Here is a 19,026-nt window from a genome sequence, read left to right on the forward strand (position 1 = left end):
TCAGGGAGGAGAGGGATTCACTGGGTTGCAGGAGGCGGTTGTTGGGGTGGGCAGGAGGCAGGAGCTGCCTTAATGGTCAGTTACACCAGGGCTCCCCAGCGCAGGCTGCATCCTGCACCAGTCCTCAGCCTGTGGAGACCTTCAACACTGCTCCCACATGGAGCTCAAGCACCCTGCATTCAAGCCAAGCCATGGAGTCTGTCAGAAGGAAAAAGTTGACCGTGAAAAACGGAGCCCATGATTGCAGACCACCGCTTCAGCCAGTGTGTGAGCTTCATTCTCCATGGCTCATAGCACTGCTAAAGCTGCCCTTTCCATGGCCGAAGCCTGTGCCTGCTGCTGAGGGCCTTGTGGTGAACTCAAGAGTTGCAGTTCAGACAGTGGTGCTGTGCCTCTGCTGGCGAGCGCCACAGCAAGATGGTGCCCCAAGGTGCACATACAGGCGATGAGTCTACTGAGGCTGACAACAAGCTAGCAACGCTTGTTTTGTAGGACTGATTTTTCAGGAGGATGTGCATGAGGATATGGTAGGTGGACCTTTGTTACCAACTAATACCACCTAAACTCAACCTGTCACTTCAGGGGTGAACACCGCTATGTTCAGGTTGGCAGACAGAGTGGCTGCATGCAAGGCCAAGCTGGAATTCTGAGGCGATGGGTGACACAGGTCTCTGGCGTGTGTCAAACATCAGAAGGGATTTTAATAGATCCTGAGACATTATTTCTCCCAGCTGGGGGACCATGGCCTATCTCATCTCTCAAAAGACCCCGACAGGAAGGAAGGATTCATGACCCATTTATGAACAAGCCATGTGAGCTGATTTTGTCTGTGCTAGAGGAGAATCAATTGCTTGAGACTGTAAAAGGTGGCCTTAAAAGTGTGTTTGAGACAATTTCAATTTCCATGTGCTTTGGGTCAAGTCAAGCCGGAATATCCTGAGGTCGACAAGCCAGGTTCCATTCTGAATCCTATCTTTGTGAGGCAGGATTTTCTGCAGTGACAGCAACCAAAATGAGATTGTGAAGTAGACCAGAGTTAAACACTCTTCGTATGTCATATGTCACTCTCTCCCATCACCCAAGACAGGACCTCCTAGTTACAGGAAAACAAGCTCAGGATTCCCACTGATTCTGCTTTCTGGTGAGTTTACAATTACATTATGTATCACAATGTACTGATGACAGAAATAAAGGGCACAATAATAAGGCAAATAAAGGGCACAATGTCCCTGAACCATTCTGAAACTACCCTACCCTAGCCTGTTGATAAATATTCTTCCAAGAAACTGGTCCCTGGTGCCAAAATTGTTCGGCACTGCTGGCTCAGACTGTGCAAGAGGAGCTGTGACCACAGGCTCTGCAAGGAGCGAGGCAGGGCCATAGGGTAGGAGGGGAAGTGGACCCCGGAAGAGGCGTAGGGTGTATGGAAAGGTGGCACGGGGACACATGACGCTCCAGAATGTAGGCAGAGAGCCATAAGGATAACAGGGCCTTCCTGGACACTCCTGTGTGCGCTCTGTTCCGTCTGTCCTGCCCCTGGCTAGCCTGAGACCCTGTGACAGTTCTCATTTTCCAGTTCTCCCGGTGCCTTGGGTGTTGGACAAGCCATGAGCATGCATGTACTCTCTGCAGAAGGAGCAGGAGCCAAGGCTTCGGGCGCTCCAGCTCTCAGAGGCACCGCGTGGCTGTCCTCAAGGGGATCCAGATGTGCAGTTCTGCTCCGTCACAGCTCCGACCCTCCCCATACGTGGCCCGCCCCCCATGTCCCCAGCATGCCATCTCCACACTGTCACCTGCACGTGTTCCCAGCCCCATCCCACGGCAGCTGCTCCCTGCACGGTGCTGGCCACCGGAGAGCAAGGGGAGCATACACACCCTGGCACTGCTGAGCCTGAGAGCTGAGGGTGAGGCTAGAGTGTGTGTGGATGCCTCTGTGGGGCTCTTGAATGGGGGCACACTCACACGCCCCAACTGGAGCCGTGATCCTTTCCCAGTCACGCACTCCAAAGACTGATCCAAATCTGGGCATCCGGCGATGTTTTGTACACTGGAGCTGCTTGGCCCCACAGCCCTGCCCAGTGAGGCAGCCCCAAGGTTTGGGGCTGGTCACAGCGAAAGACCCCTGTGCACCCTGCACATGCATTCTACGTGGCCCTCTTGGGAACAGCTGGTTCTGCTGTGTGGTGCCTCGGTCGGCCAACAAGCCCATGACCACACAGCGTTAACACCCTTGGGCCACGGTTTACACAAGGGCTCCCTTGGTGGTATGTTTTCCACGCATCTGGGCAGGCACACCCACCACATGTATTACTTTAAAAACTGTGGTCAGACACACATAGGTTTATTCTGTGACCATTTCTAGGGCACAGTTCTGTGGCATTGTGCACACTGCTGTGTAGCCGCACCTCCACTCAATCTGAGACAGCACCCAGGTCTGGGCGCCTCCAGGAATGGAGTCGGGCAGCACCTGTCCCCTTGTGACCACCTCCTCTCTCAGCACGATGTGCTCAGGTCCACCCATGCTGTCAGGGTCAGAATGTGCCCCCTTTCAAGGCTGAGTGAGGTTCTCTGCAGTGCACCACGCATTTTGTTTACTGGTCAGCCACTGAGGACACAGGTGGCTTCCACCTCCCAGCTATTGTGAGGAATTCTCTGAGCTCTTTTAAGACCTGTTTGCAATTCTTTCAGATATTCATAATTTGCCTCGCATTTCCAGGGTCCACATTCACAGATTTACCCAAACTGGAAACATTTGTTAAAAAAATTTTTGTACCTGTGCTGAACCCCCACAGAACTGTTTCTTTATGGTTACTCCCTAAATGATGCAGTGCAACACGTGTTTACTCAGCATCGCCACTGCATCCGAGGTGTTTACAGTATCCAGAGGATGCGTGTAGGTTCTACGCAAATACTGCGTTACGTGAACTGAGTTTGAGGCAGTACTATGTCTGCGAGGCCCACCTCCCGGCTTCCCGGAGGAAGCCCAGCTGTCCCCTTCTAAGAACACCTCTTACAGCTGGCACAGACATCGACACTCACATGGTACCAAGTGCTGGTGGGGCTGTTCATGCTGGCTCTGCATTTCTGCGCCATTGCTGGTGAGTGTCTCCCTTCGTCATGAGGCAGAGGCTCCTCTCTGCCCTGCACCACACCCCCATAGCTGTGAGGACCCTGTACTCATCCGTGAGGATGGTGTTCAGTGATCATATGCAGGCGCATAAGCACATCACACCCTGTACCTCACTTCCAATGCACCCCTGGAACACCAGATACCAATGATAGAGGAACACTAGCTTTGAAATGAAATTACTGCGTGAACATCTTGGTGCAAATCGACTTGTTTGAGCTCATATCTAAAGTGCTGCAGTGGGGGCTGATGGAGGAAGAGGGTGTTCCTGCAGCCTCGCCTGGCCTCCCCATTCACTCACTAACCGCGGGGAGCAGCTATCCTGTGTAGGTGTGGACGGCAGGGCGAGCAGACAACACCGGGTCACATAACCAAAAGGAACACCACCAAGAAGGGGCAGCTAGGCTGAGGGCTCTGGGTCTGATGTTCAGTACAGATCATGGGACACAGTGCTCTACCCAAACACGCACAGCTCCACTCCAGCCTGCTGACATTGGGCCACCCAGAAGCGGGCCCTCCTGTAAGTATACAGCTGGGATTGTTCAATAGCAGCAGCGTCGAGACAGGGAAGCTGAGGTGCCACAGCAGGTGGAGATTAGAGAGACAACAGCTAAATACTGTTTGTGAGACCCCAACTCAGTCCTGGGCCAGTAGACACTGGCTCGAAAGGAAAATGTCAGTTAGAACGTAAACATAGTGACTTCCACTTCTGAACTGATACGGTTGCATAAGAGATTATTCCCATTGCTAGGAAACAAACATAAGTGTGAGTGAAGGGACCCGAGGCCGGGCATGGTGCCATGTAACTGTAATCCCAGAAGTCAGGAGGCTGAGGCAGGAGGATCAGTTTGAGCCCACTATGAAGGCAGCCCCAGGCTGTCTCCAAAAAAAAGAGGCAAAGAGTTGTGAAGTTAAGTAGGGAAGAAAAAAGGGGAGGAAGGTATGGAGGGGCCAGCAAACAGCTTTAGCAAGTGTAACAAAACATTACAAATGGATAAATCTGGGTCAAGAGTATGTTATGGTTATGTGGTTTTTGTTTCTGTTTCCTCAACTTTCCTGACTACTTCAAGCTGGGCGTGGTGGTGCACACCTATAATCCTGGCCATTCAGGAGGCTGAGGCAGGAGAAGAATAAGTTCAAGGCCAGTCTGGGCTCCAGTCTATGTCAAAAAGAAAAATAAAATCCATCCAAAATAAAACAACAAAAATGTAACAGAATTCATTTCAATGAAAGCTCTTTGGGCCTTGACTCCTGAGATGAGCCCTGGCCAGCAGCCTGCAGAGGTATCCAGTTCACCTTGGGGATGCCCTCCGCAGACATGAGGCTGACACTGGTGACAGGCTGCCCACACTGACGACTGCCACAGGCAAGGCCACCTGCAGGGTGGTGTGGCCTCCAGGGCGTGCCGCAGCCTTTCTCAGGAACCAGCATCCTGTACTTGCCCCTCCATCCTGGGTCTCCTACCTCCCCCATACCCATGGTGATGAGAGCAGGTGCTTGTGTTTTCAGCAAACAGGAGGAGGAAGCAGAAGACGCTGCCCTCCAGGATGGGCTGTCTGCTAGGAAGGCACCCTCCCTGTGCCCCTGCAAGGTTGTGGGCTGGCCCAGGATGTGCAGCAAGGACTGCAGGCAGCCAAGAAACTTCTGTGAGCAAACTGACCAAGGCTCAAGCCCAGCTACTGTCTATGGGTCTAGCTCCAAATCAAAATGTAAAAATTCATTTTTAATGAGATTTTTAGGGCCCACAGGCTTTATATGCATTCCAGAGGTGCAGGCAGGGTGGGTCCATGTCCCAGCGCTTTGGCGATCTGCCGCAGACCCTCCTGTGGCCCAGGCCTGTCCTCTGCGTCTGTCCTGCCCAGAAGGGCTCAGGGGTGGACCAAGTATGCCGACAAATTCCATGTGGAAGAAGCTGAGGCTGCAATGTGCTGCATTCCAATGGGATTGTGTATGTCACACATATTATTTTTTAAAACAACACAGAATTTACTGGAAGTTTCAAGGGATTGTAAAAGTTTTCTATACGAACTTTTGGCAGGGACTTTTCAGATCGAAAGACTTGATGTTCAATGACTTTCAGTAATAACTGGAGATTTTAATTTCGGGTTAATTTTTGTACTCTTGGCTGGTTTGGGATTGCCAGTGTGAAACTGACTTAATAGGAAACTCAGGCTGCAACAGACTGAGCATCATAATGAGGTTGCCAAATGTGAACTAGTGTGATGATAAAAGTTCACACAGGGACAGAAGTGAGTTCACAGCTCGCATGCAGGGACAGGCCACCCAGGGGTGGGGGGCTCTCCCGCTCAGATCCTGGCAGGCTCAGGACACAGTGGGGCCAGGCCCAACCCGGGACTCAACTCCAGACACGAGAGGTGCAGTCATTAGAAATCATAAAATTGAGATTTCTAGATTTTTCATATCACTATTTTAAACATGACTGGAAAAAACTACTTGTTACCAAGACAGTCATACAGTACATGTCAGCTACCAAAGAAAGGAGCCTCTGAGAGGAATACTGAACTAATCAGCTCTCAGAGTGGAGCAAACCAGAAACGGAGAGATGGGGAGAAGCACGGGAGACTTTTCACACAAGTGCATGAAGCTGGTCGTGATCTTGCTGACTTTCCGGGCAGCTGAGCCGGTGTGGCTGTGAGCGGCACTGAGCAGGGCTCGGCCTGGCCCCAGTCTCCTCCTCCGGCCCACGCTGACCTCCTGGACAAAGGCAGCAGGGCCTCAGCATGGAATCAGCACCTGGGCTGGGGATTCGGCTCAGTGGTTCCGCTGCCTGCTTCACAAGCACAAGGGCCTGAGTTCAACCCCCAGTACCAAAAAAAAAAAAAGAAACCGGCACCTAGCGTCCCAGCTGAGGAACAGAGGAACCAGCAGAGTGTGGGAGCACCCTTTCTGCACGGCGGGGCACCCACCCACATCCCATCTTATGATGTGAGCCAAGGCCGCCACGGGGTGAGGTGTCCCGAGACTGTCTCTGAGCTGGGGATGCGCACAGTCAGTGGACTGCACATTGACAAAGGCGGCAGGCACTCCTGTAGCTGGCGGGTGAGCCTCGAGGCTGACGCAGTGAGTTCTCTGCGGCACTTGTCTGCAGGTGTCCACATGGGGTTTGTGCAGGGCCCCTCACTCCAGAAACAGACACAGATAAGTGTTTCCGTGTCAACCATGCAGTCAGAAACGCTGATGTCCACACCCCAGGGTCGAAGGCCAAGCTTGCCTGCATGGGCCCCACAGGCCTCCTCCTGCCGGGCTATTTCTCACCAGGTGCCCCATCGTGACCCTGTCTTATCCTGGTCAATCTATGCTGGGCAAACATTCTCAGGCACCCCTCGGGCTCTGCCAGGCAGAACCAACAGCCACCCACGCGTCCACTTGAGCACAGTGGGTGCCAAGTGAGTCAGGGACCGAGGCCAGCATCAGCCCTGTGTGGGACTGTGATGATTGGCCCAGGCTGTGCTGTGTCTGGTGCTAGGGTCTGATGCACCCTCGAGGCCACGCTGCCAGTGGCTGCACTGTAACAGCAGAGACCAGGATGCAGACACTGGCCGAGGGTGTAGGAAGTGGCTCAGGTGTCTCACCCTCTAGTTCCTTCCACCAGCTGAGGACACAGCTGCCCCCCTACTGGAAGACACAGCCGCACAAGCCACCCAGGTGTTTTCCAGCACATGGCCTGCTGGCCTGACCCTGGACTTCAGCCTCACCACAGGGACACAGGCTCGGATGCTGTCAGAACAGCAGGGCCAGGAACAGTGGTACATCCGTCCCATGGCCCCCTCTCCTGGGAAGCACGTGTTTAGCCGCCCACTCAGGCCCCCACTTCTCTGAAACTGGAGCTCTCCCTGCACGGTGCTGCCGGCGCAGTGACCAGGACTCTGTGAAAGGAAACAGTAGCTACTGCACTAGCTGTGCTCCAGCAGCTCTGCCATGGCATGGGCTGCGGCGGCCAGTTCCCTGCCCAGAGACACGCACCCGCCCACTGCTGTGTCACTCGTCTCCTTGGCTAGCTTTGGGGAAACCATGGATAGAAGGAAATATTTCTCTACTGAAAGAAAAAGCACAGTGCCAAGAGAACGCACCACAGCCAAGCAGGACAGTCCACGTCCCTGCTCCTGAGAGGCAGGCACTCTAGGCTGTGCACACAAATGACATCTGGAGGAAAAAGGATGCAGAGGGTGAACCCTGGGGAGCCCTCAGTCCAGGGAATCCCAAGTGAAGGCTGGCTGTCACATTCTGTACTTCTAAGAAAACATCCCAGGATATGCACAGGAAGGTAAGCTTACTTTAGCAGAGAACAGTGACACCTCACCAGGCTCAGTAAACACTGATCACTTTATTTATTAAACATCCGGGCAGTGGAAAGCCTCCAGGTACCGCAGGCTCCCAAGGGGAAGGCGCAAGAGCAGCCACTGGGGTGACCAGGTTTTTGGTTAACCATCTCAGCAGGAACAATGCATATAACTTCTTAGCTTCAGATAAGTAAGTGTTACACGTCTCGAACATGTAAAGTGAGTAAGGAAGTGCTGGTCATCAAATGTGCCACCTGGAGAGTCCTGTGACACAAGCCACATGATACATGATTTTCAGAGGTAACAAACACATTTTCAGCAAACACGTCTTCAAAGGTGCGACTGATGAAAATAAATCTGAATGCTAACTGTACACCATGGCAAGTAACACTATCTGCTCACAACACTGCCAGGTTGGTGTATCACCCTGGCCAGGGGACAGTGTGCTTGGGACCCTCCTCAGGCAGTTGCTGCCAGGGGTGCTGGGCTCACAGGGAAGCACTCCTCACCGCCTTGCCTTGGAATCAGCAGAGAAGCACTAGTTGGGAAATCCAGGTCTACTCTGGGCATTTACAGCATTGTAATTCAAAATGTCTCTCAACTCTAGACAAATCTAATCAGCTAAATATTATTCTGTCAACAAGAAATACAATTTCAACTTTAAAATCCTCATTTCAAAACAGGTCTCTGATTTACAGGATTTTGAATCAACTGCCCAGCCACCCGGGTCATGGAGGGTGAAATCCAGGGCTCTCTGCTGGAGGGCTGGGGCCCCATGACGACACCTTTATGGCCCCTGACACTAAAGGGCACGGGGGCAACCTGGTTTTAACATTCCATGCCCAGGGATTTAATGAGGGCTAACAAATCACATTATTTCCTTAAGCCAATTCCTTCCAACTAAGAAGGAATGACTTCTGAATGAGACCGTGTGAGTGTGTGACTAGGAAGGGTCAGAGCAGACCCAACCACACCGCCACAGCACTTCTGTATGAAGTCACTTCAAGTATTCCAACTACCTCCACCCTCCTCAGCAGCCTGCATGCCTGCTGCCACCACTGGACTCCTTTCCTAGGGGTCAAATACGGTTCACTGAGGCCAGGCCCACAGGAACAGGCCAGGGCAGACAGGAGATCGGGCTGACAAAGACCCGCTCCTAAGGGTAGATCAAGATCTTATTAACACTTTGTGGCTCCTTTGCCATGAATACTACCGAAGAGAAAGTATCTGGCTTAGAGCTGAACCCAGACGCACACTGCTTCGCCTTCCCAAGTCACTCTCCTGGAGCTTTGCAGAATCTGTGTTTCCCTGCCACCAGGCACCACAGCCTGCCTGGCCACGGCCACTATGGCCTCTTCTTCTGCAGCACATGGCCACTGGTCCTGTCTGGATGGCTGTTCTTCATTTCTGGCTGTGCGAAGTTCCAATCTACGGGATTGAGAAGCTGCTGGGTCTTCTTGTGGGTCCAGTATGGATTCATGACCAGCGTGAGCAGGGCCAGCCCGACGAGGAACAGAGCTAAGTGAGGCAGATAGAGGCTGCTGACCAGGCCGTCCCAGTACCAGAAGCACACCCACCACATGTGGTAGGTGAGGACCATGCGGCAGTGGAACATGTGGATCATCAGCCACTGGTTGGCCTTCCAAAGGAGCGTCGCAGACCAGCCAGCCTGCGGACGAAGCAGACGAGGACGTCAACTTGGGAGGCATGTGCGCCCCCACCCCCGCTGCCCCGGTTCAGTCTTGCAGACAGACCCTGGACTCTGACAGCCTGGGCCACAGTGGGGGTCCTGAAGGCAACTCGCCTGTCCTCTTGCTTTTCTTTTTTTTTTTTTTTTTTGAGGCAGGGTTTCCCTTTATAGTCCAGGCTGGCTCTGAACTCACTATGTAGCCCAGGCTGCCCTTACAGCCTCCTGAGTGCTGGGATTACAGGCATGGGCCATCATACCTGGCTCCCTTGGTGTTCTTGACTCCTGCTCCCAAAATAAAAATTCAATCCTTTGTTCATCTTTAACTTGCACACAGAGTACCTAAGCTCTATTTATCTAGCAACACTTAGGCCTTGAGAGCAGAATCTCCTAGGAGAGTTTAGGATGAAAACCAGGTCTTACTTTAGTATTTCACTATAGTAGCCCTTGGATACAGGTCAAAAGCACCTGCCTTGAAGTCCCACTACATTTCAAGGAAATGCATCAGCAGCCCCAGCCAGAACTACGTGGGTACCCAATACATCAGACCATGGCTCCAGGATGAGGCTGCCGGCACTTCAGGGAGCAGCTGCTCCATCTCCTGTAATCACCACCAGGCTGCAGACACGGACAGCTACTTCCCAGCACACAACAGTTAAGTTAGACAGAAACTAAGAGGCAGTCAGAGAGGGACCGGGCCGCAGCGGAGTGCATGCAGCACACGAGACACACGAGAACTGTTGGAAGGGAGCTAAGTCTGCAGCCTCCCCAGAGACAGACAGCAGCTTGAGACGCCTCTGTAATCAGTACCACCTGGTCCAATGAACCTAGCCAGGGTATCAGATGCACAGGTGGGGAACCAGAACACCAGACCAAGGCTCTATCCCTTCCCCGAGCTGTCTTTGACCTTTCTATGTTAGAAGTTAGAGATAAACTGAAGTTAGTGATGCCTACCATATACCTGCACTCTGTGCTTCGCTTCCCTACTGGCTCCATATTAGCTAAGCTACTACACTTGTACCCCACAGTCAGCCTCAGCTTGGCCCAGAGCGGCCTGAGTGTGGTCAGCTTCATGCATGAAACCCTCAGACAAAGAGCCTCCGTGGTAACTCGCTTCTGGGCCCACTCCTGTCTTGCAGGAGCTCTCTCAATAAACCCATCCTGCTCTTCACCTTTGTCCTCCCATCTAGTCTTCGGTTATCAAAGGACATGAGCTTGGCACATCTGACACCCCGTGAGCTGGGAGTCACACCCCTGTGACACTAGGACCAGCACGCTAACCCTGAAATGCAGTGGAAACTGGGCAGCTGTCCCTGAGGCCAGGCAAGGGCAGGTGCGGCTGGTGCCTGGGGGGAAGGGCCACCTGGGGACCTCAAGCAAAGAGGACACGGAGCCACGTCTGCTGCCACACAACCCACGAGAGGACTGCTGCTCTCCCAGTGTCCTGAGGTGAGTGCGTTCAGCTCCAACACAAGCCAAAGCACAGACCTGGTGCAAGAGTGAGACCGTGGAGATGAAAAGGGGGACAGAACAAGAGAACAAGTAACTTATTTGCTGTCCCCAATATTGTGAATTTACACCACCTCATGTGTCTCCCTCGTTAAATCATATCTATCAGGCTCTTCCCTCATCCTGGTGATAACAGTCATCAGCACACCGAGGAAGCAAAACAAGCAGCTTTTCTTAGCTGGGAGCAGGCACCACAGTAAGTCCTGTTTGTGGCCACTGTGTGCACCTGACCTGTCTTCACACAACACTCTAACTTCCAACAAGGAGACCCGGATCAGACAGGGCAGGAAATCTGAGGGTCACACAGCAGGCGGGGTGTGGTTGGACTGAAGCGAGGCATGGACACATGGGCCGTGCCAGCTGGGACCTGCAAGGGGCACACACTCATGTGTTGGGCTCGGGCGCAGTGTGGCTACAGCAGAAGCAGGTCCTTCCTGCGGTTGCTCTTGGCAGTTTCGGTTATCTGAGAAATACTTGCGTGTCTGTGTGGTGCATGCACTATGTATAGATGTCCTGTGTCAGGCCCTGGGCATCGTGTGCTTCTGGAGCATGGACAGCAATGGTCTCGATGTCTGCTCCCCAGATGGAGCCTCACCTGAGTGCCCACCCAGGAAGACTCATGGCCTGTGTCATGAACACAGAGGGTGGACAGAGACCTGGCTGAGGTCCGCTGACCCCAGGACGCATTGGAGGAATCTGTTGTTTGAGCAGCACATGAACTTTGCTCTGCAGTCCCATGCTGGAGAAGCTGGGTTGGGAGGTCAGATGGGCTGGTGTATGTGCGTGTTCTGCTCCACAGAGAAAGAAAACACAGGGACCATCAGAGCTGCAGGCACACATCCACACAGTTTAAGGGTGGGGAGCAGCTCCAGGGAAATACCCACGGTACCATCTGTCTGGGTTCCAGAACTGTCCTCAGCCACATACACATCTGCCCCCCACGGGCCCCAGCTTCCAGAACCTCCTGTCACCATGCCTCTGCCAGAGCCCAGCCACATACACGTCTGCCCCCACGGGCCCCAGAACCTTCTACCAACACGCACGCGCCAGCTGTGAAGCGGGTACTCAGTGACTGTCCTCCCCACCGCCTGTCCTTCGCGTCACCTCCACATCACTCCAGTCCCAGCGAGGCTCTCACAGCCATGGCCACTCCCCCACAGGTCACAGTTCAAGGGATCTTCTCCACTATTTCCTCAATGACTGCCAGGGCTGTCTGCAATTTTTAATATTCACATCAGAAACAGGAACTGCAACTGCCACTCAGTGATTAAATGTAGAAAACCCAAAGGCTGGGAACTGAGAGCTCTTTGGCCTCACTATTCAGGCAGTAATTAAACCTTTTAGAGTCAGCGTTACCAAATGCTTTGAGGAAGGACAGGGCACGTGACAAAATCCACAGATGGACGCTGCAAGACCATGCAGCATGGTATCACTGCACACCTCTTATCTACACATGTACACATGCACACATAAAAAACACATCTGCACATATATGTAAGTGTGCAAAAACAGATCCCTATTAGCTCATTTACATTTGTACTACTGATGGCGTGAATGTTCATCTTTAGAGGATTGAGTCCTATGTCATCTATTTACTATTAATTATAAACATTGGAAATATTAAGGATAAGTCATCTGCTGCCTTAGAGCCCATCTTAAACCAGTGGAGCACTCTTGTCTTGATTTATATTCATGATGGTGAACCTTTTAGAGCTTTTAATATACAAACAGCCCACTGCAGCACATGTGCCGTAGGTTCTCCACTGATTTACACCTTTAGCTGAGTGAGACTTTGAGAATGGGGGATCCTTGGATCCCAATGCCCTACTCTTCAAGATGCTGATGGGGCCTGGGTCCAGTGTCTCCCCTAAAATGTCCTCACATTTAGCCAGCCGCTGCATTTTCATTCACCAGCCCAATGCGGACCGCCGGGTCACACACAGCTTCCACCTTTATCCCTGGAAGGTCCACCTAGACACTTCTGTCCCCAACACCTCATGCCACTGCAGACGATCTCCAGTGCTTCCTTAGCCTGCTGGGAACAGGGCCTCGCCACAAATGCTTGCCACTCTGTGGACTCATGTTCAATGAACATACACCATCCAGGCAACTGGCACTGGAGACAGGATGACAAGTCACACTCGTCTCCCTGCCTGAAGCCCACCACAGGGTTCTGAGGCCGGAAAGGGCTCTGTAAGAGCACCTGCCTGAAGGCCCAGTTAATATTCCTGGCCCTTCAAGTTTCCTGCAAAATATCCTGTGAATGAAATATCCTGTAACACATTATGACAGGTGGCAAGAACCTATGCTAATTAGAAGAATCTTGTGTGTGTGTGTGTGTATGTGTGTGGTACCGGGTATTGAACTCGGGTCCTTGTGCTTGCAAGGCAGGTGGCAGAACCACTGAGCTAAATCCCCAGCCCCAGAAGAATCTTAAGTTTAACATGAAGAAAATTTTGACATCAAAATAAGCATCATGACCACATATGGAAGACACACATTTAAAAATACATTTTTAAAAACAAGAAGGAAATGCTGGACCATTACTGTGCTAGGCACTGGTACCACTGGTCACTGGTAAACAGCTGGGTACAGTGGAGACTGCAGGCCCAGGAGCAGTAGGGCCATCTACTCATTCGCACATGGTTACCACCACCCTTGGACAAAACCAAAATGCAAAAACAGATGTGTACATGTATATATTAATTCAATTTCTGAAGCACCGAAGGAAGTATGTATTCTAGGGCACACAGCACTACCCACAAATCATCAGATCCAAGTTTTCTTTTAGAGAACAGGAAGCCCAAGGAATTTAAAATGGCCTTTGGCCAGATGAACGTCTCATCGCACAGGCAGCTGTAATTTGGCTGCTGCTGAGCCTCCAGTGGGCCCCAGGGATGCTTCAGCCTCTGGAATGGGTGGGACTACTCCTCTATAACACATACTCACCTTCAGGAGCATCCAGGAGATGCAGGTAAATGGGGTGCTCATTTCCAGGAGCAGTGTGGTCATGGCTAGGTAGTGGCCAGCTCTGAGGTTGACCACCAAGCCGAGAAATCCCAAAAAGGCAAAGAGGTGGTGGACAACCAAGAAGAGGTCAAAAGTCCGGAAGAACAGGCTGGACAGGTACACGGCCACATTCTCAAAGAAGAAGAATCCAGTGGCTGTGGTGACATGGAACCAGCACCAGTTCTGCTGGCCAAGTGCTTTGTCAGCTTGAAGCACAGGGTCCCCCAGCAATGCCCACAGCCCCGCAAATGTGCTCTGGACCCCAAAGACAGCACGTGTGGCCGCCAGGTCCCAGAAGACCTTCTCTCTGGCCACTAGGGAACAGTAGGTGGCATTCAGAGAAGATGAGAGCTGGTGGCAGACTACAAAGACACCCAGGTAGAAGACAAAGCCTGCGACCACCAGCGTGCAGCGGATCTTCCAGGATGCGTAGTCCAGGTCAAAAATGCCCTGGGAGGTGCCATCGCTGGCAGGAGTCATCATCCTTCGGTACACACCCACGGAATCCTGGGGCCTATTCTGGGCTGCCGGCCCTCACACTGTGTCTTGTCCTGGGGAAGTGTCGGCAAGGCAGTCCCTGGGACCTTCATGCATCCGTCTTCAACCTACAGCAGAAAAAGAGTTCACCTATGTTGACTGGGGAGGATGATCACTGCCCAGTGAGGCAAACACACAAGAAATACTCCTTTGAACTCTGTGTCTATTCTCATGTACTTACGAAGACACAGAAACAAGGCAAGCAGCACCTACTGGCAGTATAGGTGAATGAATAAAATAAACCCTAGACAACAGAATGGGGACAGGGACACCCTAATGTGGACACATGGCCCATGCACTTCCCACAGAATCCCAGACTCAGATACCACTGGGCTCAGGCTTTGTGCAGTATGCAATCAACTGTACAATTTGAAGCCCACAGGATAAGACACCTCCATGTAATTACAAGATGCTCTACCAAAGCACATCACTTGTAGGAGACAGAGCTGCTTGGGCTCCAAACTGCCTGGCAATGCAAAACTCATGCCCCACACTGCACCTCAATTACAGCCCAGTGTGGGCACAGGGCCAGGCGCACCTGGTTCAAACCCTGTACCTCCAAGCTGTGGCCCTCTGGCCTCAGAATCTCCAGGACTTGGATTCCTTGGGAGAAGCACAGAATATGAGCACTGGAGAAAGCAGCAGATGCCATAGGACTGAAGCCATGTCTGCCACAAAACACAGAGTGAGCATTCCTAACTTGAAAAGCGCCAAAATCTGGAACTTCCTGAGTGCTGACAGATGCCGCAAGTGGAAAATTCCATACCTGACGTGTGACATATCACAGGCAAAATGAAAATTACTTTATATGCTTTGCACCATGAGTCTCAGCTACTTGGGAACCTGAGACAGAGGATCTCTCAAGGCCAGGACTTTGAGACCAGCTTGGGCATACTGTATAGAAATTCTTCCAGTCTGCAGGCATAAGGTATACATGAAACAAATGGATTTCATATTCAGTGTTGAGTCCCATCTCTAAGATACTGCATCTAAAATCCATAACACTTCTGGTCCAAACATTTCTGACAAGAGACTCAACCTGTAAGACCTGAGATGGTGTCCAGGGCCTGATCACCACCACTGGTTGCTTTGATGGTCTTGTAAGCACTGAAGAAAGTGTGAGTGCTTGGGTTCTGTTTGTTGAGTTGCAGAGGGTCTGGATTGTGGCCAGCATCCACCAGGAAGGCATCCTGGGAGCCTCTTGGATATGCACAGAGGACCAGCAAGGACCCCATCAAGCTCCTGTGCACCAGTCTGCTGGACAGGGCACCCTCCTGGACCACGGGATTCAGACAGCTTCCTAGGGGAAGCACCTGCTGGTGGGACACTCAGCCCAGCTCGGCCTGGAGACTCCTCCTGGTCTCTCCAGCTCCCACTCCAGGGCAGCGCTTCTCATGGCAGCTGCAGGAAAGTCCTGTACACACATAAGTGCAAGGCATGATTTAACCAGAGGGCCATGGGTACAGCGTATCCACTGCTGCTTCAAAAGCTCATTTTCTCCTACTCACAGTGGCTGCCTGTGGCAGGTGAGATATTGTGAGCCATATGGATGTTTTACCCACTCAAGAATAAGGTCAACCGAAATGATACAAATCTCTGCAACAATGGGAAAACAGGAGTCTATTCTTTCATTGCATTTTTAAAATGTTTTCCCTATTCACAATTACTTCCTATTACAACTTCAGTTTAATAACACTTGGAGAGCACAGAAAGCAGGCCTCATACTTTACTCCTAACAGGCTTAGGAACACCCTGCCTCCATGCTAGGAGATGGTCATCATGGTCATTTCAAAATTTCACATCAGAAGCTTGTCCGAGGAATAGTGCTCCTGTTCCTCATGTTATTTATTTCCTAGGCTGAGACCCTGGCGGGGCTTCCCAAATTCAGCCTGGACCTACAGATCTCTGGGTATAAGTCACCCATCTTCTGGGCTCCATTTCAATATCCCCTGCATCTTACACCATGCTACACCCGTGGTCCTCTGGGAACACCCACTTTCCTAGGAAGAAAGGCCCTCCACCCACAAGAGGCTCTTCTGCTGTCCCACCCCAGTGGGGTCTTACCACTGAGGCTAAGCACCTCTGCAGCAAGCTACGACGCAGCCTGGTCTCCTCCACTACTCTTCCTACAACACTCCAGTTGATGAGCAGTCCAACCTCTCACTGATGCTGGGGTGTCCCCTCTGGGAGACAATGCCTGGCCCACTGAAGCACTCACGAAACCTTTGTTCACACAGAAGTAGATGCTAACATGTACTCACGCAGTCAAACTTACCCAAGTTTGGACTTGTCTGGCTTGTAAAACTGCAGAAGCCAGAGTCTCAAGTTCTCAAAACTGAAGGAACCAGTGACGTTTCTACTCTAGCCTTTCATTTTCAGAATGAGCAAGCAGAGTCAGCCACCTACGAGCCTCTCCCAGGTCTCTGGCTGGCAGGGTGCACCCTTTCTCAGGGAGGGCATCCCCTGCAGGCTAGGCCACCAGTGCTCACTGAGCCTGAGCAGCAGGCACAGAGCTGCTGTGAGCACTGCACAAGGTGGTCTGTCTATGCAAATTCAGCTAAGTGTCTGGCCACCAGGTCAAGGGCACAGAAAACACTGCTGCCCAAGAGCCTCCACCAAGTTGAGTCCTAGGGCCTACTGCAATTGCAGGTAACACCTGTGCCTACCAAACTCCTGGATCTGACAGCTGCCATGGAGTCAAAATCCCTGCTCACTTCAAGAAGGCTATACTGTGTGGCAACTCTGACTGGGGAACCCCGACTGCCTCTGCAGGCCCTGGTGTGTGTTTTGAGGGCACACAGAGATGATCTCGGAGGGAACACAATGGAGGGGGCTGCTTTGTCCCCCACCAAGGCCTTGGCTCATATCACTGGTCACAATGCAGCAGGACCCAGTTCTCCTGCACATCTCCAAAGGAACTGGGAGTCACCCTGTCCTGGCCCAAGTATGACACGGTACCCAGGGACTGCTGGGGCACTGGGCCCTAGTGTGGATCTGTACCTTCTAACCCAAGCCCTTTCAGGCACAGACCTGCTTCAAGCCAATTGAGCATGGGAGAGGAGACAGCCAGGGGCCTTACTCCCAAGCACTGAGCGGCAACCCACTAAAAGCACAGCCTGTTCATTACTGAAACACTGACTACAAAATTCCTCCTGTGCTGTCCACACATCAGTCACCCGATCAGACTCACAGTTCCCACTTTACCACCACTGAATCAGCCTGCTCTCGGCCAGGCTGCCTGGCTTCCCTGGGGCCTGTGCCTCAACTCTGAAGACCATGGCCGGGCTCCTCCTCCCTGAGCAGCCAGCACAAGTGCTGTCTTAGGAAGGGTCTGGTTTGGTTGGGGTGGGAGGGACTCCCAGGGCGCCAGGACTAGGTCATCAAGAACAGCCGAATTTAGTGGGTTCTCTCTCAGTTTTGCCAACAGAAGCTAAGACAGTAAGTTTCTTAACCTCTCAGGGCCCTGGTGTGTGACTGGGAGTGAAGAGACACATGCTGGCATATTTAACTGGTCGGCTTGCTAGAAGAGAGAATGGCTCCCAGTCCTTCAGGCTGCCTTCCAGCCATAAGACAGTACTATAAAGAAGGAAGAACTTCAGACAGCAGCCAGTGATAGGGACAGAAGCAGGAACCAGAGCCAGGACCCTGGCAAGCCCTGCTAGCTCTCCCAGAGCAGGGGCCACTAGATTCAGAAACAACATATTATACATACGGATCACTTACTACCCTCAAACCCAACCACCAACCCTGGTTGATACCAGGCTCCGAGCTCAGGGGATGGTGTGGTCCCACAGGCAGGATGCACACAGCTCTCCGGGTGTGGTCTACAGCTGGGAGGGAGGAGCCAGGTCACCATAACAGCCACCGCAGCCCAGCTCCCACTGCAGCTGCCAGGGGCCAGCTGGTTTGCCCTCTCTGGGGCCCTGCAGAGCTGCACAGCCCCTCTGAGCGTCACAGCCGCGCTCACCCTGAGTCAGCAGTCGGCCACCACAGAGGCACCATGTGGGGTGAGCCCAGTTCTCCTTCTGTGTCTATTTCTGCTCCCTAACACAACCACATGCCTCTTACCCTAGACCAACAAGAAGGGACCAGGGAGTCACCATTGGCCTGCATTATATCACCTCGCGGCAGGCCGCTTTCAGGACTTTGCCACTGCCACCGACAGCCCAGACGTTGCACAATCTGGAAAGTCAGAGTTATCCTTCCTGTAGGGCACTGATAAAGTCCAGCAATTTTTCTTTCCACTCAAAGGCTGTGGTCCACAGCACAGTAGAATTCTGTATCTAACCAGCAATCTCATTTCTTCGATCTTTTTATTCATTCATTAGAAAAATCCTAGTTTTGGGTGTTCAGTCCTGAAATGCCATGGTATCCTGGCTGATCCTTCCTTGGCAAATAATGCGACAGGGCTGTCCCCTGAGAATTACACTGTTACGCTGAGAACTACACATGGACTGTTTGTCAAAATATTTCTTTCCAAAATCAAAACAAAAAAGTCCTCAAGTAACAAAATTCAGGACATATAAACAAGCATGAAAACACGGAAACAAAACCCTGTAAACCTCCTGCTCAGCTTTAAACACTAGTACTAGTTTTTGGTGCCTGCTGGGTCAATCTTTTTTCTAAACTGTTCTTTTTTTTTTAAAGGGATAAGAACATCCCATCTGTTTCCTTTTAGCCAGAATTTGTTCCTCTCCTTCGTCGTCCTCCCTGGCTCTGGGCGGCTGCAGAGCCGGCGCAAAGATGAGCTCTCCCTTCTCCCGAGGCCTGGCAGGTCGCACCGCAGGGACCTCTCGAGCCACCCGGGCGGCGGTGGTCGCTCCTAGGGAAAGCAGCCTCCCGAGGGGCGGAGGACG

The 19,026-nt window shown here is 52.1% G+C and overlaps 1 protein-coding gene across 8 annotated transcripts in view; it reads right to left on the bottom strand.

Moving 5' to 3' along the window:
• Window positions 1–7,476: 7,476 nt before the first annotated feature.
• Window positions 7,477–19,026, bottom strand: part of Cln8 (CLN8 transmembrane ER and ERGIC protein) — a 14,966-nt gene continuing 3,416 nt past the window's right edge. The window contains exons 1-4 of one of the 8 annotated variants that reach the window (XM_033765548.1): window positions 16,446–17,887; window positions 15,484–15,584; window positions 13,574–14,238; window positions 7,477–9,097 (exon numbers count right to left, since the gene is read on the bottom strand). In XM_033765548.1, coding sequence (XP_033621439.1) covers window positions 8,774–9,097; window positions 13,574–14,116 — 867 coding nt within the window. In that variant the 5' untranslated portion in view covers window positions 14,117–14,238; window positions 15,484–15,584; window positions 16,446–17,887 and the 3' untranslated portion in view covers window positions 7,477–8,773. The other 7 variants (XM_010620371.2, XM_010620372.3, XM_010620370.3 and 4 more) reach the window with 7 other exon arrangements.

The sequence above is a fragment of the Fukomys damarensis genome, unplaced genomic scaffold, assembly GCF_012274545.1.
Source record: "Fukomys damarensis isolate Sample0158 unplaced genomic scaffold, DMR_v1.0_HiC HiC_scaffold_18, whole genome shotgun sequence".
In the NCBI taxonomy this organism is placed as follows: Eukaryota; Metazoa; Chordata; class Mammalia; order Rodentia; family Bathyergidae; genus Fukomys; species Fukomys damarensis.